Source organism: Canis lupus, chromosome 15 (genome assembly GCF_048164855.1).
Source record: "Canis lupus baileyi chromosome 15, mCanLup2.hap1, whole genome shotgun sequence".
Lineage (NCBI taxonomy): Eukaryota > Metazoa > Chordata > Mammalia > Carnivora > Canidae > Canis > Canis lupus.
The window spans coordinates 41583401-41606767 of record NC_132852.1 but is presented as its reverse complement, the minus strand read 5'-3'; the positions used below and the strand labels follow the sequence as shown (position 1 = coordinate 41606767).

The following is a 23367-nucleotide window of genomic DNA, read 5'->3' as shown; positions in this document are numbered from 1 at the left end:
GCTCATGCACATATGCTCATATACTCATGCGCACAAGCTCATACACTCACACACACATGCACACATGCTCACAGGCTTATGCCTAGTGCTCACACACAAGCACACAGGCTCATGCTCACAGGCTCATGCACACATGCACACATGTGCTCATACATGCGCACTGGCTCACATGTATACACATATATAAATAAGTAGAAAAACCTGCAGAAAATCCTCCTGCCAAGGGCAGGGTCCCTGGAAAATGAACAATCACTCCACTCATTTTTGAGATGAGGATTTTGGTCTTGGGAATTTCGTTGGGAGGCTGGTGATGAGTGCGGTCAGTGCTCTCCCAGGAGCTTCAGGGACTCCCCAGTTCCTCGAACAAGAGGAAACCAGAGAGTTTACAGGCTTCTGTGGGCCAGAGGGAGATGCTACTTCCTTCCTTTGGGCCTCAAGTACTTAGAGCAGAAAATGGGGAGATCCCCGTCAGCAGTTTCGGATACCCTTCCTCCAGGCAGGGCACTGTCCTCCTGCTGGGGTGATGTGAGTCTGGTTGAGAGCAGCCGTCCAGGACTTCCAGAGTGTGGGGCCACCCCACCAGGCTTTCCAGAGACTGGTGGTAAGTGTGTTCCTCCAGTTTCTGCACATCTTTCCCGTGGCCCCTTCTGTCCATCCTGGCAAACCCCTTGCCAATGTGTGGAGGTCCCACCACCCAACAGAGGCCCCCAAGGGGGTAAGAGATGTCAGTGTGATCCTAGTGGCTGCAGCACGCCGGCCTCTCAGGGGGGCCTGGGGGTTCAGGGGTGGCGGGTCCTGCCTGGACCCAAGGAAGGTGGCACTGCTGCCGGGGCTCCCTGTGGGGTCCAGGGGCTGCGTGGGGTCTGCACTGTGGCAAACCGCAGCGAGTTATGCTGGCTGTTTCTCTGTCTGGGGATGCACTGGCTCAAGCTCCACTCAACAGATCCCGATTCCCAGCCATTAACGTCCACTTCCAGCTGCCCTCGCCCGCCTCCCAGTCCCCCTCCTTCCACAGCCACACGCGGGGAGCCAGGCTGCAGGGATGAGTGCCCACGTGAGCTATGAGACAGTCCTGTGGGAAGACCCTCATGTCGAGGCCCCTCTTGGCCATGGCCTCGGATGCGCTGCATGGGGTGGACGCTGAGGGCGGAATCGGCGCTGGAAACAATTCTCAGCACCAAGGATGCAGAATTCACGAGTGGCAGTCCCGGGACAGTTGCTTCATTTGTGTGTCTAAAACCTAACACTTTTCTGCTGTGGCGTATTACCCTTTTCCTTAAAATGATAGAACATTAGCTCCACTGCAGATAATCCCAGTTATTTAACTTAAATAAATATTTACTTAAATTCTCCTTCACGAGACTACACCTTCCACTCCCCACGCAGCCATGAGACCTTGGTCCTTCCATCCCTCATCCTTCTGCTCCTCCCTATACGGGGTCCCTCTCCCCACAGCCCTACACAGCCAGTGCAGGCCACAGGTGGGCCGGTGCACAGAGAGCCTGCAAACACATGGACACCTGGGCGTGTGCACACTCGTGAGTGAGTTCTCCGGCAGGAAAGAGGAAGCCTGGCTGTTGCAGGGAGCCCGCCAGCACCTCAGGCCCAGCTCCCTAGGAACATGTCCCAGCCCTCGCACAGCTGTGGACGGTGTGAGCGCTGCCTGACCTCCACCCCCATAGCTGCTGTTCTCATTTGTGTGGAAGCAGGAGACACATGAAGCGACAGGCAGACACGGGAGGTTGTGGCGGGTGAGGCAGTGGGCCTGGTCCTTTGGGTGGTCTGTGCGCTGGTCCCACGCACACTGGCCATTGAGTCAAGAGTTGGAACAAAGTGTGGGGGAGGCCGATTGCTGTCCACGGACCTGGCCATGCATCCTCTGCACCAGGCATCCTGCTCTTAGGTCCGGGCCCCTGGACTCGGGTGGGACTCCGGGGCCTGCGGATAGTGCACAGGGCCTGGCTGGTGTCCACACGGCAGGCCGGCCCACGGCTTTCCTCTCTTTCTCCCCCTATCCCCACATGCACACATCTGGTCCGACGTCTCTCAGGATGACACAGCATGATGCCCTGAGACAAGGGTGCAGCACACGTCTCACCTGCCACCTGTGGGGACGACCAGGGTCACATAGGGAAGGTCAGCGCGAGGGGAGGTTGGGGCAGCCTGCACGGGGGCTCCAGGACACAGGCAGCTGGTTCTAGGGTGGAGGAGCATCTTGGGGGGAAAGTCGGGGACAGACATCAGCACCCCATACCTGAGGGGTAGCGTCTACACAGGCATGTGTGGAGCTGACTCCAGGGACCCCTGAGGACGACAGTGGTGGGCAGGGACACACACCAAACCTGACATCTAGGAGGAATGTTTTCTCCCAAAAAAGACTCATTAGTTCCCTGTCCATATGGGAAGGGATGTCGGCAAACCACAGGTGGAGCCCAGGAGACCTGAGCGTGCCCTCCGCCCCCTCTTCATGCCCATCCCTACACGTGTCTAGGAATGAAGTATCTGTGGACCCCACATCAAGCCTCAGGTCCTGACGATGCAGGAAGAGGGAGGGAGGGAACAGGGTGCAGCTCTTGTAGGACTCAGACCTCCGTGTTAGGGACACGGTGAGGCAGTGAGCAACACACACGGAAGGAAAGGGTTTCTGGTCTTCCTGACTTTCCTGCCCCAGTACAGAAGGAGCCGTGGGAGGAAACTTCTATCCAGAGAATGCTGTCCATGTGTTTATCCAAAATAACCAGACCGTCCCCTAAATCAGCTCCCCTGAAAGGGTGGGGATACAAGTGAATGGGAAACAGAGGTCAGGGTTGTAATTGAAAACAACATCAACATATATGTTGAAAACAACATTAATATATGAATTCCCTGCTCTAACAGATCGCATTGATCTAAAGAAAGTCCCGTGTACGTAAGTAGGACACGTTGATACACAGTGAAGCCACATGGTTATCGTGTCCCTGCTGCGTTAAAGGGCGTATTTGGTCCTTTGCTAAGGATGAGCCGGCACATCATTTTCCTGCTCTCTAGGAACTTCCATGAGGGCTGCAAATGGTTCTGTTCTGCTTGGGGCCTGCAGCCTCAGGACCACCCGGGTGCTAGGGGCTTGGTCGTGGCCTGGAGCACTCAGACCTGCTGAGGACAGAGTGACCCTGGCGGGGCCAGGATCGGGATGCCTTCATGGGCCAACCTGCCCCGTGTTTGCCAACGCATGGCCATTTTATTCAGATTTTCCACATGCTTGTTGACGTGTGGGGGAAAAGTGTCGTCTTCAGAAAGTATCAGGGACACACACAGATACACAACATCCTGCAGCTACTATCTTTTCTTTTTAAAATCATACATATTTCATTAAGCTTCATGCGGAGTGTCTTCTGATTTATGGTAATTGTCAACAAAAGCAAAAACACAGATGATTTTAACCCTGCAGTAGCCAGAAGTTAACTGGCATGAAATCATATTGTGTTTTTCTTAAAAAACAAAGGGAGGGACCAGAACACTGCATCCTGTTCAATGCCTAGGACCCTGAGTTCTGCGAGGTGCTCATGTCCGGTGTGGGTGCTGGCCGTGGTCAGCTGCAGTTACACCTGACCCCGTGGACGCCCCACCCCGTGATCCCCACGTGCTCATGGCCTGAAGGACTCCAGTGAGACTCATTTCCATATCAAACCCAATTTAGATAAAACATCTTGGTTTAAAAAAAAAAAAAAAGCCAGCGCATCAATAGCCCCTTGATTAGATTTTCATCTCCTGAGCAGACAAATATGAATATTTATTACCATGAATGCAGACTTTCCTCTTTCCATGGCTCTGATCTTGAATATTATCCACCGCTAATTTTTATGAAAATTTGGGCAACATAATGTTTTCACATAAACTGACAGTTCTTGAGATAATCCCGTTATTGTCTGGTTGAAAATGACAGCTTCCGCTTATTCATGTGTTAACGAGGGATTAAATATTGTTTTTCATCCCCATAATCTAAGATGGACTGGAAATTAAAAATTGAACATTGTATATTAGCAGGGCTTTGAGGACCAGAATTTGTTTGCATTCACTTAGAGAAGATCTGTAAATTAGCTGTTTCACAATCAGTCCCTTTTATGTCGCTGCCGAAGGCAGCATCATAAAACAGCACTGACATTTCTAAAATAAATTCATTTCTCTACCTGCTGTATGCCAAAATGAAAAGGCTTCCATCAGTAAATAAGCCACAAAGAAACAGGCAACCCTTTGCCAAGGAAATAAAATCACAACACGATTTACATTGTTTTAATGTCAAGAATGTTTTGGGCCCCCATACCCCCCCTCCCCCGCAAGCTAGCGGGGCGTGTCTACATCTCGCGCTGGAGGAAGGAGGCCAAGTATGGCCAAGCCACCCCGCTGCTTAGGTCAGCTGGCTCTTCCCACCTCAACACCACCACTGCTGAGACTTAATTTATTTGGGCCATGTGGTAATTTTTACTTAATGGCTACGGCTGGATGTTAGATCAAACTGCAGATTTGATGGGTTTGTGCACAGAAACCCATCGTGTTTCTAAAAATGCACACTCTTATTTATTTTTTATCTCCCTCATTGGCTTGGTACAATGTTTTCCTTTTCTGACAGTCATTCAACACTAGAAACACAGCATGGGTATGTTTCTCAGAAGTCAGCTTATTGAAATGCTGTCTTTTGGAGCGAATACGCACAAGGCACCCTAAGTTTAATCAGACACTCACGAAGCAGATCTGACTATGGGTTGGTGTTCCAGGCCCAGCTGCCCCCCACTCCCCAACCATACGTTGGACCTCAGAATGTGGCCTCTTTGGAGCTGGGGCCTTAGAGAGATGACTAGGTTAGAATGAGCTCCCTCATTCTGTGCGGGGCACAGATCCCTCACGAGAAAAGATCAGGACACAGACACATTCAGATGGGGACCAGTGAGGACACAGTCACCCACACAGCAAAGGGGAGCAGCCTCAGAGCAAACCAACCCTGCCCATGCCCGGGTCTCAGGCTCCAGGCCTCCGGGCTGTGAGACAACGAGCACCAGGTGTTGCAGGCACCCCACATGCGGTGTTGAGGCTGCTGCGGGAAACTAATAGGGTGGGTGGGGGAACAACCCCTCAGGCTGGTGTCCAGCATTTGTGGTACGTCCTGCCCAGGACAGGGCACGGTGCTGGCATATGACAGGAAAGATGTTTCTATTTCAGTGTGGCATTAAGTCTAAGTGCTTGTCAAAGGAATGAAGTTACTTCTCAAGAATTATCTTTTTGGGGATGCCCAGGTAGATCAGCGGCTGAGTGTCTGCCTTTGGCTCAGGGCATGATTCCGGGTCCTGGTATCGAGTCCCACATAGGGCTCCCTGCAGGGAGCCTGCTTCTCCCTCTGTCTGTGTCTCTCATGAATAAATAAATAATATCTTAAAAAAAAAGAATATCCTTTTGCTTTATGTTCTCATGAAGAAAAACAGCTGTAATTCCATAAAAAGCCTTGTGAACTCTAATTGGCTGCTAACTCGGTGCTTCATTGCACAGGAAGGAAAGGAAAAGTTATGCACATGCAAACTGAGGAGGAGTGGCTGGGGGCCGGGGGCTTGGGCCCCCCATGTCCCCTGCCTGCTGGGTAGCTTGGTGCTGTGGCCCCAGCAAATTGGAGGAACCCTTGACACAAGATGATAAAGCACGTTGTGTAAACGGGGAGGGCAGCCCTCAGGCTGGGGCCCATGTCCAGCGTCCAGGGAGCTGAGATGTCCTGTGGGAGCAGCAGGACGCACCCCTCCCTTCTTCATCCCTGGTTACTGGCCCACAGTTAGTGCACGGCAGGCCCAGACTGCATAGGGTGCCCGGGAAGAGGAATGTCCAGTTGGCACATGGACACACCTGCACAATACCAGATCAGCCCAAGGCTGCACTGCCAGCGCTCCTCCATCAGTTGCCCCACTTCCTAGTAGGGGCAGCTTGCTCAGAATCTGGGAAATTAAGGTTTTGCACTTGTAGCTCATGGACTTTGCAGGTGAAAATTTTATGTAAGCATTTACCCTACCTTCCAGCTAAAAATTATTTCATATAAAAAAAAAAAGAAATTTCCTGTCATAGAGTACAGCAGGTGCTCATATGCCTGAGGGGTAAACTAAGGAGATTATGACTTTTAAGAATCTTGACAAGAAAAGATAACAATAGGACAGTACAAGAATTCGCTAATTTAATAAAAATAACATTAGATTTACTGCTCATGTTTACCTGAAAATATGGAATTATCAGAGGGCTCTGGGTATCTCTTCCTCCTTAAAGTTCCGCAGGACAAGTGTCATCCATGAGGACCATCCCCATGCGGGCCCTGGATCCCCCCAGTTGTGTCAGCACCAGCAGACAGGAGTGGGTCTGGGGTGCGTGTGGTCTGGGGGTCAAACTGGATTAACAGGGAAATGTATTTAGCCAGAGAGGTGAGGTCTGTTCATACAACCAGAAAAGCAAAGTACTGTAGCCCCAAAAGGAGAAAAATTCAGTTGTAGGTCAGCCACGGATCAGTGCTGGGGCTTGGAGTCCAGAGGGTGGGGGACATCTGTGATTTCAGGGTGGTTTGGATCTAATATGTGTCCCCCTAACAAAGGTATGTACAACTCATAACTCTCAGTACCTGTGAGTGAGGCCTTACATAGAAACTAGTCTTTGGAAATGCATTTCAGTTAAGATGAGGTCCTTCTGGGGTAGGACGGGCACAGCCTGCAGTGATAGGCATCCTTGTAGGGCAGACACACAGGGGGAGGGCTGGAGGGCTGGGTCTGTGAGCCAAGGGCCCCCCCAAGGCCAGCCAGCAGCACCAGGGGCAGCAGAGGCAGAGGCACTGGGGGCAGGGGCGGCAGGGCCAGGGGTGGTGGGGGCAGTGGGGGAAGGAAGGACCCTCCCCAGAGCCCTAGGGAGCCAGCCCAGCCCACACCTGGATGGTGGGCTCTGGCCTCCACAATGGGCAGAGGTCAATTCGTCCATTAAGCCTCCAGTTTAGGGCCTTCTGTCACAGTGGTCCCAGGATACTGACCCCCAGGTCAGTGGGGTCATGATCTGGCAAGAGCCTGGTGGGTGGCAGGACCTACCTGCCAGCTGTGGGTCCCATGCAGGATGGGAGCAGGTGAAAAGTCCCATCCTGCAGGCCAGCTGTGGGGTGACACATCAGGGGTGCTCAGGTGCCAGAGCTTGTTAACGAGGTTCCATCTTGGGGCACAGAGACAGAGCGGGACCGCATGGCCCTGTGTGGATTTCGGGCCTGGAGTGGAACTGCGGACGCTGGTGTGGACGGTGCACCAGGACCCGGGGGAATGAGAGGAGAGGCGGTGTGCACCTGCCCCCTGGATGCTGAGCACGACCCCACACGCGGGGACCCGTCCTCCAGCCCTGGCCACCTCGCCCCCTTCATCACCGGTCAGATGCGGGTTCCTGCACTTACTGGTGGTGAACAGTTGTCAGCGTGGCTGGGGGGAGGCGCCCGGAGACGTGGGCCGTGCTCCGAGGGACCTCATCCTGGCCACGGGGACATGTGCTCACCTACCGATAAGCGGAGCACTGCGAGTCATGTCCGCCTCTGCCATCCTCGACAGCCATCGCCTCGACTGCACGTATGTTTCGATAGAGGTGTTTGAAATTTCACATTTGATTATATTTTGTGTTATATTGATTACTAATTATTTCGTGTGGATGAAACGAACCTTTTTATAAAAAACAAAAAAACCCCAACCACCCGTGGATTAAGCATAGAGGAGGTATTCAAATCAGTTGTCATGGAGATGAAGCCCAGCTTAGCAGGAGAGAAGCTGTGGTGCAGCAGAGCGTCCTGTGCGATTCTGTGACAAGGGCCAGAGCGCACACAACAGGAGGGAGGAATCCTTCCAGGAGTCCTGTGTTTTCCGCGGAGGTTTCAAAGCCCTGGGAAGGGCAGCCTGGACGATGCACGGAGGACAGAGCAGAAAGGCGCCAAGCGAGCTGACGAGGGCATCTACCCTGCAGCGGGGTTCACGACTCAACTCCCCTCAAGGCATGGTTACGGAGTTTCTGCTGCGTGTCAGGCCTCGTGCGGCACGCTGGAGACACCGTTTTTACTCTCGAGTGCACAGTTACACGGCGCAGACATGAGATCACACAGCCACACCGTGCTCTGACAGCCCCTACGGGGAGGGGCAGCAGGAGGGGACGGGCGCCCTGCGCTCCGAGGCGCCAAGGGACCCTGTGTCCTTTCAGTGGGGGACGGAGGGCGCGTGCCAGACCCTTCCTGACAGGAAAGCAGCTTCTTAAAGCCCAAGCCCTCGGGTGGAGTGGGGAGGGGGATTAGCAGCTTGTCAGGGACGACCCGTGTCCCTCCAGAGGGTGTGTCAGAGTCCCAACTCCCAGGGCATGGGGCGGGGCCCGCGTTGGACACAGGGTGGGTACAGACATCCTAACCCCATACGAGAGGCATCCCTGTGAACGGGGATGTGAACTGGACGTGAAGAGCGGCGTGCAGGCCGAGGAGGCTATCCACGGGACGCGGACGAAGCACAAAGGGATCCCCCCAGGGCCCCGGGTCAGGCCACTGAGACGTCAGGCCCCAGGGCCGTGGGAGCCACTGGTGTGTGGTGCCCTGTGGCAGTGGCCCCAGCATGCACACGCATGGCTCCTCTTCCGTTCCCACCTAAGCCCCTGAGGGGCAGGATCTCAGGTGGACGCAGGTCTGTCTGCAGGGCCAGACGCAGCGTGAAGCTGTCCGCCGTGGGGCTGGAGCCACCAGGTCCCTTCCACCAGAGGGCGAACCTGGGGCCTCTTGGGTCTCAGAGCCTGTGTGGCGCAGCCCAGGGTCTAGGACGCAGGTGTGCGAGTGGGACCGCCCGGCTCACCACCTCTGTCCCTTGGCCTCTCCCTGCCTTGCGTAGGAGCTGCATCCAGCTGCTGCTGCGGGGCTGTCCTGAGGGGCCGTACGAGGCTCCGGTGGGTGGCCATTCCCTCCCATCGTCTTCATTCTCCTCCAAGCGAATCTTACCTGTTGAGCCTTAGAAACGGTGTCTGAACTATTTCCCCCTGTGGACTCTCGGGAGTTTCTTCAGAGCTTAGTTTTTAAATGAAAAGTAACGTCTGAGGACACACTAACCGGCTCTGTAGATGCAGCTGCAGGGAAACTCTACGCTTTATTTAGATGGGCCTGGGCCCTCCTTTCTTGCGGGGACCCCGTCGAATCCCAGCCTCGGCAACAGCTCGGAGGAGCCCCGGGCCGGCCCGCTTCCGCTGAAGCCGGTGCGAGCAGAGGCCAAGCGCCGAGTCGGGCTGGCCGAGGTGTGGGGCCGCCACAGCCAGATGCCACCTACTTCACTTCAGGTGACTGTTTACTCTGATATTCAATAAAAGCGGAATGTGTCACTATAGCAACTGCCACATCACAGGGCGGCTCTCCTGCCTTTAAATCAGGGAAAGTATTGAAACGACATCCGTGGTCCACATGACGTGGTATTTACACGCATTTCAGAAGGAAAAGACATTCTTTCATGAGAAACTCGTATTTGTCAACATGTCAGGTGCCACTGATTATATTGAACGCACATCTGTGTGGTTTTCCTCAGTTCTAAGAAAGATGAGGATGGGACGAGGAGCAGCAGTGACGACAGGGTCTGGGGGCAGCTGTGAAAGCCCCCGTGGCCTGTCCATGGAGTCGCAGGACACCTCATCCCGCGGGCTGGCAGAGAGGACCCCCGGGAGCTGTGGCACGTGCAGAGGAGGAGGAGGATCACGGACTCTTGAAAACACATGAGCAGCATTGCAGAGTGAACTCCCAGCATCTTCCCGAGAGGCCCTGTCCACCCCGATGCCCCATTTTCTCGCACTCGTTCCGCCCATCCTAAAATGCTACCATCTGTCCCTTCACAGGCCAGGGCCCGCAGCTCCTGCTCTTCCGACAGCAGCACCCCCAGAACCCACCGCCTCCATGTCAGGCTCCCGCTGCCTGGGTAGGTGCTTGCGGTCCACCCTGCTGGCCCCCGGCATGCACCCACACCCATGGCTCTGGCCCCTGGACTTCAAGCACGTGCCTCCATCCAAGCACCGGGGATACTTTAAATTACTCGTGGGGCCCCTCCTGTGCGGGATGCCGAGCAGACAAAGACATTGACAAACATGTGGTGACTTGGGTCACTATCAGTGTTCTCTATGACAATCCACGAGGCTGACAGGTGAGGAGGGGCTGGCTCAGCCCCATGGAGCCGCTGGGGCATTCACGTATCTCTAAGCACAAACATGTCCTCATTTACTTTAGTCGCAGGTCTGTTCTTAATCAAATTTTTAAGAAGTGGCATCAAAGATAAAATGACACACACACACACAAAATTCTATGCACATGCTGAGCCACCATCCACCTTCTGGTTTTGCTACCAGCCCGCAGTGACAGAGGCGCTGGTGTGGGGAGACTCAAGGGCCAGGGCACACGTGGCATCTTGGCACCGTCCTTCTGTCTCCCTGTGAACCCATAACAACTCAAACAGTCAAACGTCAGCCCGAAGAGCCTTCTAGAAAGGGAGAGGACTTGCCTGGAGTCCCAGCAGCTCTGCTCGACGCTGAGCCCCACACATGCACACACCCGCGGCCGCTATGGTTAGGGGTTCGAGTCCTCAGAACGAGTAAGGGAATCATCACAGTCCGTTTGCCTGTTCCCATGTAATTAGTTACCTTCCTATGGTCTCATATTTGGTTCAGTTTTAATTTTTTGCAAAGCTCCCATGAGATCAACTCTCATGATGGCAACTGCCCCACCCCGCGGAGGCACCCACTGTGTGGACGGCACAGACCTTCTATGGGGTGAGAGTAGGAGTCTTAGCACATTTGCCATTTACTACAGAAGCCAAACAGCGGCCCTGGAGCAGCTCCATCAGTGCTCCTGATGGCGCTCTAGGATGCATCACAGCGCCACCACGACCCGCACCTCCCCACTCCCCACAGGGCCAAAGGTGGTGTGTTCATGGGGTTCCCAGCCACCCGCTGGCAAGGTCATGGCCAACATGTCAAGAGCTGGGTCAACCATCCTGCAAGTCAGTACCAGGCGTGATGAAGGCAGGTGCCTGTGCCACCAACGATGCAGAGGGGGACAGTTTCCCCTCAACCTGATGTCCCATGGAGATTTCCCCCACCTATTCTTGGGGGAAGCTGACCTGGTGCTCTCCTCACCCTGTGGGCAAAGGTCCCTCCACGCCAAGTTACCTCCTGAGTCCAATCAGAGCCCCTGAGCAGGGCCTCTGGGGGGGTGGCCTGGACCAGGGGTTCGTGCCCACGTGCCTCCCATAGGACTTGGAGCAACTGGATGGCAATGGTGCAGGAGGGTTGTTGCACCATGCTGCACAGCACCGACTGTCATGTGGTGAGCGCACACTCACTCCAGCAGTGGGAACACAACTATAGACTCACAGACTCCGAGGGAACTTTTAGAATCAACCTAGTCTTGGCCACGGAATCCTTCCTTGAACAAAATTGTGCCTGAGAAGCGACAGGAACAGGGGACACACACACAGTGGGGGCAGCTGTCGGGTTGGGGTCCCCACCTCCTCACCTCACTCATCAAGGTGCTCACACCCCAGGTCTCTTTAAGATGTATATGGAAACCCCATGCCTAGGGGCACCCGGGTGGCTCAGTTAAGCATCCAACTCTTGATTTCGACCTAGGTTGTGATCTCAGGGTCATGAGATTGAGCCCTGTGTCCAGCTCAATGCTGGGCGCAGAGTCTGCTCGAGATTCTGTCTCCCTGCCCCTCCCTTCCCCCACATCCACTCCGTTTATTTAAAATAAAAAAAAATAATTAAAAAAAAAACACACCTAACATCACAGCGCAGTGGGGATGGGGTTCAGGGCGTGCTGCCCCAAAATACAGTGCCTGACATGTAAGTATTTGAAGCTGAAGGAGTTGGAGACGGTGCCAGAGCAGGACAGCTATGATCACACTTCGCCCTGAAGCAGGTCCCAAGACCCTCACGACACAGGTGCCCTCACTGCCCCACAGGAAGGGAGAGCCCATATCTCCTGGACTGAGGGACCCTGAGCAGCGCCCCAGCTGACGGGCCTCCCTCGTCTCCCCATGTTCTGCCCTCACCACACACTCCTGGACCTTCCGTGGGCCCCACACCTGTCTACCCTGCATCAAATCCAGCATCACAGACTCAGTTCTCGCCATTCCTTTGGGTTGTTTCCTACATTCCCAAGTCTCCTGAAAGTTGTCCTGAACATACTTGGGTGTTTTCTTCTGCTTACCTGTCTGTCGGTTACACGGTCAGACCCAGCCAGGGCCCCTGGGAGGTTGAGGAAAACTTTTCCCTCCCTATATGAGACGGAAAGACTTCCTTTTTTAGAATCTGAGCAGATGGCCATCCCTGTTTGGCCCAAATCTGCTGGGTGATGGGGTGCTTTTACCCCCCAGGGCAGTCAGGGCAGCCCCTTCTGTGGCTGACCCGCGGCACTTGGCGTGAACCAGGACCGTGGCGCGGTGACGTGTGCTGCCTGGGAGCGATGCAGAGCCTCTTTGAGGGTCCGCCTCTGAGATGTTGGGCAGGTTAATCTGGTAGCTGGATATCATCATACGACCAAGATCCAGAAAATGGCTCCTTATTTCAGATGCATTCATGAGCTGCCCTCCTGGTGACAACCTCCTATGTTGTTTTTCTCCTAAATACTTCAGCTTTTCTTGTAACGTGGTAGGTTTCCTTTGGAAGAAATACGACTTTGTAAATTTTTTGTTTTTTTAATAAATCACAAGATTTATTTATGGGATTTCTACATCACATTGTGATTTAAGAGAAGTTCTATATGTGTGATATGAAGAGAATGATGTACAATCAATATGAATCTTGTTAAATCTCTCTTCCATGGACTTCCTCCATCTTCCTGCTTAGCAATAAAAGGCATTTTTAGGTTTATATAAACTTTCTTTACAATTGCCCTCTTAACAAAAATTAGTATATAAATAGCACTTAGTAAATAAGGCATTTAGTAAATAAGTCACAGGCCAATAAGTTCAACTGTGCAGTTGTGAAATGTAATGTGAAAGAGTCTGAAACCTTAAGACTGGGTGATCTGCAGTGTTTCCAACATGTCTTCAACTGCCTCAAGAGAGTATTTAGCTTCCTTCTTACTTCGACCTGCAAACTGATAAGCTCTGTTTATTTGACTAGCTGCCCAACTAGCATATTTCATGTTGTCCTTTTTTGTTTTTGCACTTGCTTTTGGATTAGAAGCAATATGACTTGCTGACATGTAAAGCCCAAACAAAGCTCTCATATTTCTGTTGTTCAGTTTCAGTGCCTGTGCAAAATACTTTCTTGAAAGTTCGAGGTTTTCAAGTGCACCCTGGGTATATTTAACTTCAGCATACTGCTGACAGTATAAGTGGTTGTGTGGATTAGTCATCATTAGCTCCTCTAAACAAAAGGCTGCTTTAGCATAGTCGTGTTCATTGATATAAAGTTCTGCAAGTTCATGCCAGGCTTCTTGGTCCCCAACAAATTGTTCCAGATATTCATTCAGTTCCCGAATGGCCTCCACATTTTTCCCCTGGGCTTTTCGAATGGCAATCTTACGCTTTCTTGCAGCAGTGTTAGTTGGATCTTCTTGTCAAATTCGATCATATAGTTGTATAGCATCATCATATCTTTCCATGGCTTCAAATCTCATGCCTGTTAGTCTCTTGACTCTGTGGCTGCCAGGAAACTGTCTTCTCAACTCCTGAAGACAAAACAATGCCAAGTGATCTCGACCATAGTCTAGGGCTGCAATCATCACTTGTTCATATATGATCCAAATATCCTCTCCAAGCTTAGAAGCATATTCATTAATTAATTCCTCTCCAACTTCCACAATTTGCTCACTGTTTCGTGAGTTTTCTCTCTCCATTTTCTCATTTTATCTCGCATTTCTTCCCAAGTGACATCGTAAAGCTCTGAGACCTTCGCCATCTTCTCAGAACCTCCGACTTTGTAAATTTGAAGAAAATGCAAACACTTTCAAGATGTCAGAGATTAGATCTTGAAATACATCAAAATAGCCCCAGTCTATCAGGGTAGTGTGCGTGCATCTGTCCATTTCCGTTACATTTTGTTTTGAGATATTGCCATTTGGCTTAAAGGGCTCTTGTTCTGCTGTGATCGCATGTGTGCGTTGTGCACTTCAGAGTCAGGAAGCTGTGGAGATGCTCACGTTTGATAACACTCAAAAACCCAGAATCACCAAAATCAGGCTTAATGCTGCACGAGGTGGTTAACATCCAAGAAACACACATTGTTTGCTTTTTAAAAAAATGTTTCCACTTGCCCCATTTGTTCCCATTTTCAGTTTCCAAAACTGGCTCCTGATCTCTGAGCACCTGTGTCTCTGTCAAGGGCGGCTTCTGAACACGGGTTGGTTTGACAGAAGCCCAGGGGGATGCAGGGGTCCTGGGCTGGAGACCCCACCCAGAGCTTTCTGGGTCAAGGTAGGGGAAAGCGTTTGGAGAGGTGGTCTCCAAAGCTCTGGCACACAGAAGGCCCTGGGGCTGCAGGGAGGACAAACAGCGCTCTCGGGGGTGGGGGGCCCTCACAGCCAGGTTCCAGTGCGTGGGCGTGGGTATTTACGCCCCCGAAGATGGTGGGTCAGGCTTTGGCCACTCAGGGACCAGAGAAGGCAGCAGACCAGGTGGGTGGAAAGGAAGGAGGCAGCGCCATGGTGGTGGGCTCACTGGCCCTCCTCACCCCCACCCGCCAAATCTCCCCCAGCCCCCCACCTGGGCAAACCCCCTCTGCCCCCTAGTGAGAAGGGCGGCCATCCAGCACGAGTGGAGGGCAATTTCTGCAAGTTTGAACAGTCATCGTCACAAACAGTCCAAGTGCAAGTCCAGTTCCTGGAGTTGGGCTCAATCCAGTGCGTGGACAGTGCTAGTGACCAACGGTGATGCTGTGTCTGTCACCCAGTGGGGCCTGGGGCAGAGATGGCTGGTACCTTGTTTCACCCTCTAAGGACAAAAGTGTGGGGCTAAGAGACATAGTGATTGTGTCAGTCTGCAGAGCTACATTTGGGGCCAGCATCCCACGAAGGAGAATAAAGCCAAGGCCGGGGCCCAGCGATCCCTCAGGGGGCAGTTCAGGGAAGACCGAGACGACTGTGCCTGGGACCCATCAGAGACCAGGGGTCAGAGCGGGGCCCTCAGCATGCTCACGGTTCCAAAAAGCAGGCTGGACGGCTAAGAGGACAGGAAGCTCAGTCTAAGAAGGGATGGTGGCTCTGGTGACCCCAAGTCAGAGGCCCAAAGACTCTGAGGGCAGAATCTTCCACTCCTGGTGGAGACCAGGTGCTGACAGGGGCACCAGGGCGAGCACGTGAGGTGCCGCATGTGGGAAACGTGCACCAGCGATGTTGGGCTTTGCTGTGCAGGGATGTGGGGTCAGAGCTACCAGAGAGGCCTGGGGGCGGGGGGTGGTTCACATAGTGGCGGGGGAAAGGCCCCCGCAAATCTGCACACCGATGGTAATGAGCCAGGAGCCCTGTGTTTGGCTGTAGAAAGCTGGTCTGCGGGAAGGCCGGAGCAGGTGCCTCTCACACGTCACAGTGAGTGCTTGGAGTTTGGGCACGTGAGCGTCCTTGGAAAGGACAGCCCGGCAGTGACCCTCCAGGGTCTGCGGCAGTGAGTTTGGTGAATCAGCAAGGAGGGGGCGGGAAAGCCAGGAGCTCACCTGCTTCCCCAAGACTTTGGGGGAGGCACACAGATGTGGGTGGGGGCCCGGGGATGTGGGCAGGGTCCTGGGGATGTGGGGAGTTATGGAGACGTGGGGGGAGCACAGAGATTTGGAGGGCGGGGTCCCGGGGATGTAGGGAGGGTCCTGGGGATGTGGGGGGCAGTGTGTTGAGGTGTGGGGGGCGGGTCTCCAAGACGTGGGCGGGGTCCCAGAGACGTGGGGAGGGTCCCAGGGACGTGGGACATGGGCGCTGAAGAACACTGGCGCTGGCACTAACGCATGGACACTCCCGATGACACGCTGCCGTGCTCCACGTTTGCTGATGGGGTGAATGGACGGAGGAGGTCCTGACTCTGGCAGAGAGCTGTGCAAGTCACGGGAGGGGCCCCGGTAGGGATGGCCGGGTGTGGGGGCAGCGAGGAGGAAGCCCAAGGGACCGTCCAGACGAGGCCCGGTGTGAAGTCCGTCCAGGGAAGGGACAGAAGAGGCTGCTCACCCAAGACAGAACCCAGTGGATGTGATGGGAGACCCTCAGTGGACCCCAGCTCGGGGAGGGGTGAGCCCCACGGCTGGGAGGTGGGAGGTGGGAGGTGGTCCCTGCTCACTGCCCAGACCTGGTCCTGCTCCGTGCCCAGTGCACAGGAGGCACTTGGCTCATATCCTATGGATGAGTGGACTGTGCATTGGTTGGAGCGGCGTCGGCGCCTCTCTGTGGACACGGGGAAGCACCGGAACAAGGGTAACCTGCACACCCCAGAGTGAACAGGGGAATAAAGACCTGACGCGAGCAGGCGCTGGTCACTGTGGATCACAGGGGTCTGGTGCCTTCACACAGGCCCAGGTGTGGGTGGGCTGGAGGGAGGATGTGCACAGCACCAGGGCGGTGGGGGCTCCACCTTGAGCCCGGGACCTGGGACGGGTCTGGGAGTGGATATTGGGATGGCGCCCCTGGCTGGCCGTGGAAGCAGAGGGGCGGCGAGTAGGGGCGGTGAGTAGGCCTGCGCCTCAGCCACCCTTCCCAGTGACCCCAACCTCCTCTGACACCGAGGACATGGAGTCGGGTGGTGAGAACGGAGACGGGAGAGGATGGGCATGACTGCGTGGGGCCAAAGCAGTCCGTCCAGTACTGGGCAGGAGGACGAGGCCCCAGGTCCCTCAGACGGGCAGGTCGTGTAGGGCAGACAGGTGAGCGGCGGGGGTTGGGGGACAGGGGTTGTTCACGGAGCAGGGTTTGGCCAAGATGCAGGGGCGGGGCAAGGACACGCAGCCACAGTGCCCAGATCCTCCGGGTCTGGGCAGCTCCTCCTCAACAGGCCTCGCGAGGGCTCAGGTGTTCCTCCCACCAAAGTGTGGGGGTCACGGTGTCCAGCAGCCAGTGCAACGGGCTCCCGGGAAAGCTGTGCTCACCTGGAGGAGCCCATGGGCTCAGCCCTCACGTGGCCTCTCTCCTTCCTGATGCTGCAGGAGGCTGTGTTTCCCTCAGGAGAGGACCTCTGGGTGCCAGACCCCCCCAGGCTGGGGTCTGGGGCACCGCCGGAGCCCCACCCACACCACTCACGCTGCCCAGGCACACTCCGAACTCCTCTATCTCGTGCCCACAGTCCATCCCATTGGCCGGTTCCTCCCTGCCCCGGCTCGGCCCCTCACCACGTGCCAAGCCTGGAGCACAGGGGGATGAGATGTCCTGCCTGACACAGGCTCGCCTCCCGCCCAGGCGGGCAGGCTGGGAGAGAACCAGGCACGGGGTGGGTTGGTCCCACCAAGCCTCTGTTGACGGGCTTCCACCAGACCCGCCTGACTCCTCGCCTCACGTAACTGGCACACCAGTGCCCGGCACCAGGTGCCTCCCCGCAAGGCTCTTCGACCTGCCTGCTGCCTGCGAGCACACGAGCCCATCTGTGAAGAAGTGCGTCCTTACTTCAAGACCAGGACTCACGACCATGGAACAGATCTCCCTGGGGCTGTGGTTCACCATGGCTTTGTAAGCGACGGGCCCTCACAAATGAGCTGCCCGGGACGGCTAATCACCTGTAATCACGAGTGCCCTGAAATCTAAAATTTCAAATGCAATGGCCCATGTTGGTTCGGGTCCACACCGCCTGACGCGTGGCTGGTGCTGCTCCTGTGGGCAATCACGTCTGCCGTTCCACCCACAATTCATTACACTGCCCCAAGACGGAGAGGGAGCGGGCAGCGGCCTGGGTTCCAGGGTTCCAGGGGCATTGCTACCAGCTCAGATGGCTGATGGAGTGTTTGGTCAAGCGACTCTTCCCAAAACCAACTCGGCCCCATGAGGGCACATCTGCCACGTCACAGACCAAGTCACATCCCAGAGGCAGCTACACGCGCACAGTGCCCTCACCCCAACGTGTCTTTAAACAACAACTCCCTGCGAGGAGAACCGCCCTCAGCTGGATTGTGTCCACACCTCAGCGGTCACTAAACCTCTGAAGGAGGAAGCCTGCGTTCTCTGCATTTCAGCGTTTTCTGACCCAGGACGGCTCCTGCTCAGGGACGCGCGGGATTATGGCTTCAAATGCAACCAAAACTGGCATTGCACACACTGGTGCTGTGGATCAGGGTGTTCAAGCAACGGGAGGCCCCCCAGCAGCTGGCCGCCTGCCGACCACGCATGTCTGAGAGGACAGCGCCTCCGCTACTCACCAACCCGCTTCCAACGTGAAGAATTTTCAGTCCGGACGCCGCTTCCAGTTTCTCCTTGTTGTTAACTGTTAGGAAAAGCCAAGAGGTACAGGGTCAGCGTGCAGAGCTCATGGTTCTCAAGACGCCCTGCACGTCCTCTCCACTGAGAAACGCGCCATGGAGTTGCTGCAGGGACAGCCTAAATCACCCGCAGAGCCAGCCTGCAGCCAGTCCCCCGGGGTGGACGCCGGTCAGCCTCCCCACGAACCTGCACCCCTGGCACTGAACGCCATCACGGGAACTCACGGGACTGTGGCGAGGACTGTGCATTATTTTAGGATGATGTGCTGGTTACTTGGTGTGTTATCACTGGGAAGCGTGCCCCGTGAGCCAGCGTCCCGAGCTCGCAGGGAAGGCTGCCTGGACTGTGTGCATGCACCCCGTGGCACCGGGGCAGCTCACTTCCCTAATCTGCAGCCTGACCAGGATCATTCTGTGACAACTTAGCTCCCACACAAGCTTTGTCTTCATGCGCTCCTGACTTAGAATGAGGCTGACTTGCAGTGGACGAATTACCCTCCAAATCAGCGCGAGAGAAAGTTGCTGCGGAAACCATTAGCAGATGTAAATGGAAATGCACTCATGCTCACGCCAACACCACAGACCCAGCCGCCCCCGCCTTGTCGAGAAGAAGTTGTGTCACCAAGCAGTGGACCTTGGCTTACGAATCTGTAGAAACTGTTTTTTAGGCAAAGCCTGTGTCATCTTGGAAACGAAAAGCAGGACAAATAGGATTTTACTGCAGACCCTCAGAACGCGGCGCGCCCTGCCACTGTGGTTAAGGCCGAACAGGAGGGAGACAACACCGATTACTTCCACCTGACTGTCCTCTGCCTACATTGATCTTGGTGACAGAATCACATCTCGCAGAATAAACGACCAAGATCCCGTCAGCCCGCCTGCCCCACCCAGGGGCCTCCTCTCGTCTCGCGTGGACAGTCTTTCCCTTTGAACAAACGAACGTTATTGTCACATGCAGGTGATTATCCGTGCGCCAAGAGAATGAGGCAAACACAGACCCTCACGTGGGTGTGCGGGAGCAGAAGGGGTGGGTGGAGAGAGAGGCAGCAGTCCCAGTGGAGGAGAACACCCCTTAAGAGAGTACAAAGCAATAGATTTTAATGTTCTTCTGTGAACAAAGGGAACATTTTACTGAATGGCAAGCTACTTTGGGGGGAATAATAGTGAACTCTTAAATAGGCTGAGGAACAGAAAATGCGTAAGAATGGAATTTAAAATCTGCTCCATTTATGGCCGCAGAGCAGTGACAGACATTAGGGGTCAGCCCCAGAGCAGTCATCCAACCGCAGCATGTTGGGCAACCCGACCTGCGACAGCAAAGCTCCCAGAGGGGCCGGGTGGTCAGTCTCCCCCAGCTGCGCAGGCTGAGGAGTGCATCTGCCCCAGAGTATGACAGTGACCAGGGACGTGCCCTGCAGGCCCTTCCCCACCCACACGAACAGGATGTCCCATGCTAGCCATTCTCTGCCTCAATTCCTGCCCAGGCCCCTGTCTGCAGGATGAAGAGCGGACCCTCCCTACTGCGGACCAGCCCTCCCCTCGTGTCTCTGGTGGATGCACAGCTTTGCCAGTCTGTCAGGCCCGGGTGCTCCTTGGGCCCCAGGCCATCGGGCAGGCCCTTTCCCTGTGCCAGAAGTGCAGTGCTGACCTCAGGTCACTGAAAGCAAGATCACTGTCCAAGCAGGCTGAGACGCCAGGTGCCGGGAGGCCTTCCCGAGGATGCCTGCCCATGTCTGTGTGCGTCTTCAAGCTGTGCTGGGTGGGGTCCCCACATGCCAGGAAACATTGGGTGCCATGTCGTTACCATGTTCTCACTGCCTGGAAACAGTGATGCACATGTTCGAGTGGGCAGATAACAGGAAAACGTGGTGAACATGCGGGCACCTGGTCCCTTTGATTTCAGTGTCACGTACATGTAAGTGTGTGGAATTTTATGCATCACAACTGGCTCACAGAACCACTGAGAACATGGCAGTGAAGCCCCAGTGAACAGAGAAAACAGGCTCCATCACGGGGGGGAGAACTGTGTTCACATCCAGGCAAGGGCCTGATGCGCCACGATTCCCTGCCTCATGTCAGACCTATCACTGTGTCGTGGGCAGGTGTGGCCTGGGGAGCCGTTGCTGCCCACACTCTGGCCATTAGGGGTCACCAGGGAAGGGCTATGCGTTCCCATGCCTGCCAGCAGCCACCTTCCAACCAGCTCCAGAACATTCTGGAAGGGGCATTTGCCACCTGATGGGCTCTCAGTGAAATGCGGCGTCACTGAAATGGACGGAAAAGCACAGGCAGCGTGCGGGTGGGGGGACAGTGAAATCTGACCTGGGGCTGTGCTCACATGTGTGTCTGGCATCTGCGAAGCTGCCCCAGGTGATGGCTCTGAGACAGCCCCACGTTCATACAAAGCGATCGGGTGATTGGAAAGTATCACGCTACGGTCCTTTTGCTTGGCTTTGTCCTAAAGCAAAGGAAGGGTGCCCGAGACCCAGTGGGAACCGGGGGGGTGGGGTGGGCTGTGACACTCCAGAGGCTGCTGGGCAAAGCTCCTGCTTTTCAGGCTCTGGGCAGCCTGCAGGTGCTCACACAGTGACTGTGGCGCACACAGGAGACCCGCTGGCCCAGAGCCTCTTGGAGCTGCCCTGACCTTGCCAAGTGGAGTTCACTTGGTTCAAACCAGTCAGCAAATGAGACAGACGACCTAGATCAGGTAAATCCGCTGCTTCCCGCGTGTTAAAGGTTCTCTAGAGGAGTGGGATGCTTCGCTCTCCTGAACTAATCAACCTGAAGGCCAAACCATCAAGTCCGTGATAAACACAGTGGTGAGACCACCACTGCCAGCCCCCAGGCATGAGCGCTGCCCAGCCTCAGCTCATCCTCAGACCCACTGGGATCTAGATGGCTCGGTCTCCATCTGAGATGGGGAAACTGAGGAAGTCCTGAGTGTGGCACTGCCCAGAGCCACGGGCAGGTCAGACTCCAGCAGCGCAGGCTCACACCAGACACGCGGACCCCAAGCATCTCCCAGAGCCCGGGGGTGCTGCGTGTCTGGGTAGGGGACTGAGGGGTGGGTTGGGCTGAGTACCCTTCCCGGGGGTCTGCCCCAGATGGAGGGGCTCCTCCCTCTTCCAGGGACTGCAGCCCTGCTGGCTTAGGCCCCACCCTGGTGACTTCGTCTGACCCTTATTGTCCCCATATCTCCAAAGGGATACCTGCAGGCTGACCCACCTGGACCCCATGGCCTGAGACTGAGGGGAGGGGACCTGTCATCAGGGCCACCCGACACCGCAGCAGCACAGGCCGGCCACCTGCAGAGCCAGGGTGCTGAGGTGTGGGGAGCCTCCCGGCAGGGCCCTCCTCAAGACCCTGGACACCCCTGTGCCTGGCCATGGCACCCAGGAGCATCAGCCTCCCCACCCAGTGCCCCACTGGCACCACTTCCCTCCCCCTGCCCCTGAGGGGCTTGTGTCCTGGGATGTCCCCAACCTGCTGCCTCTGCTGGGCACCCGGCGCCGGCCTCACTGGTTCTGCGGTCCAGCATCGTCTCCAGCCTTAGAAGGACACTGAAGTCACCCAGAGCCGCTGCCCCAAACTGGGCATGGACGGGACAGCCGCTCTTCATCCACCAGCATTTCCCTGGCCTCTGCCTTAAAGTCCAAGCAAAACCTGTTCAAGAAAGTTTCTCTCAGGGGCAGAGGCTGAGGCGACACCCACGGTTCTGGAGTGACCTACTGACCGCTCTTCATGGGCCATGGCTGGCTGTACCGCAGGGCGGGACCCCAGGGAGAAGAGGGCAAAGGGCCTGCAGGCGAAGCCGGTGGTGGTCCGGAACCAGGGCTTCGCTTCCCGTCCCCCCCCCCGCCCCGGCTCTGGTTCCCCTCACGGGATGGGCCTGGGACACTCACATCCGGTGTCAGGGTCAGTGTGAGACAGCAGTTCCACTATCGCTTTACAGAACCTGGCTGCCCATCGTTCTGAAACGCCAATAATCTCCGGCCTCCCGTCCTCAGCATGCCGTCCGATTGACACTGCTGTTGTTCACTGCCAAGGCCCAAGGCGAGCGAACATCCCTCCGTGGGTGGCATGCCGGGTGACCGGGTTCAGGTGTGGCCAGAACAGCAGCAGACGGTCTCTGGGACCCCTGGCCTGAGCGCCGCCTGCTTTGAGAGCCGCCACCCTGGCCTCCCGCCCCACCCCGCCCACTGCAGGGTCCTCGCCTTGGGGTCCTGAGATGCTTCAACTTCAGGTCTTCACAAAAGCGTTGTTTCCTGGCCTCAGCAGACCTTTGAGTAAGAAAATCACGGGGTGGGGCTAGTAATTATATTTCCTAAAAATGTGCATCCCTCCCTATCACCAGCTGATCTTTAGGGTTAGCCAGCATGAGGTGTTGTGGGAGACCATCACTGTCTGTCCTCTAAACTTTGCCCCCAGCCAGCCACTTGGCACTCTGCATGTGTGGCCGGGTGGTGTGCCAGGGGCTGGGCGGGTGGTGAGTGGGCAAGCCTGGTGAGCTGACACTCTCGGAGGGCAGGATGCGCGCGCCCAAGGTCCATGGACGGGCCTCCAGACATGACCACACTGCTTCCGGTGTGGCCTAGCCAGGGTCAGTCCTGCGGGATCGGGGTTGCTCAGGGGCTATCTGGAAAGAGTCTGGGAGAGTCATGAGTGCGCCCCGTGGGCTGCGTACTCACAAAGGACAGGACAGGGGGTGTACCCATCACTGCCAACCCCGGTCATGCCATTACGTCTATCCCATTATAATTCACTTTGCGACATCCAGCCCATCCTTCCATCCTCCAGGCTCTTCACTCAGGATATAGGAGGAGGTCACCCACCCCTGCTGCAGGCAGGCCTCCTGGCCTCTCCTCCATGTGAGCATGTGTTCGGGGGTGCGCATGCAGACGCTACCAGGACAGGCCCAGGCACTGTGTCCCGCACTGTGGACCCATCTTTCCGGTTTATACTAAC

The 23367-nt window shown here is 55.6% G+C and overlaps 1 protein-coding gene and 1 pseudogene across 4 annotated transcripts in view; both read right to left on the bottom strand.

Moving 5' to 3' along the window:
- The window catches only part of PTPRN2 (protein tyrosine phosphatase receptor type N2), a 726314-nt gene that overhangs the window by 226381 nt on the left and 476566 nt on the right, over window positions 1-23367 (bottom strand). For all 4 annotated transcript variants that reach the window (XM_072776801.1, XM_072776802.1, XM_072776803.1 and 1 more), the window contains one exon: window positions 18343-18407. In XM_072776801.1, coding sequence (XP_072632902.1) covers window positions 18343-18407 — 65 coding nt within the window. The remainder of the gene's footprint in view (window positions 1-18342; window positions 18408-23367) is intronic.
- On the bottom strand, window positions 11758-14691 carry LOC140604960 (ER membrane protein complex subunit 2 pseudogene; annotated as a pseudogene).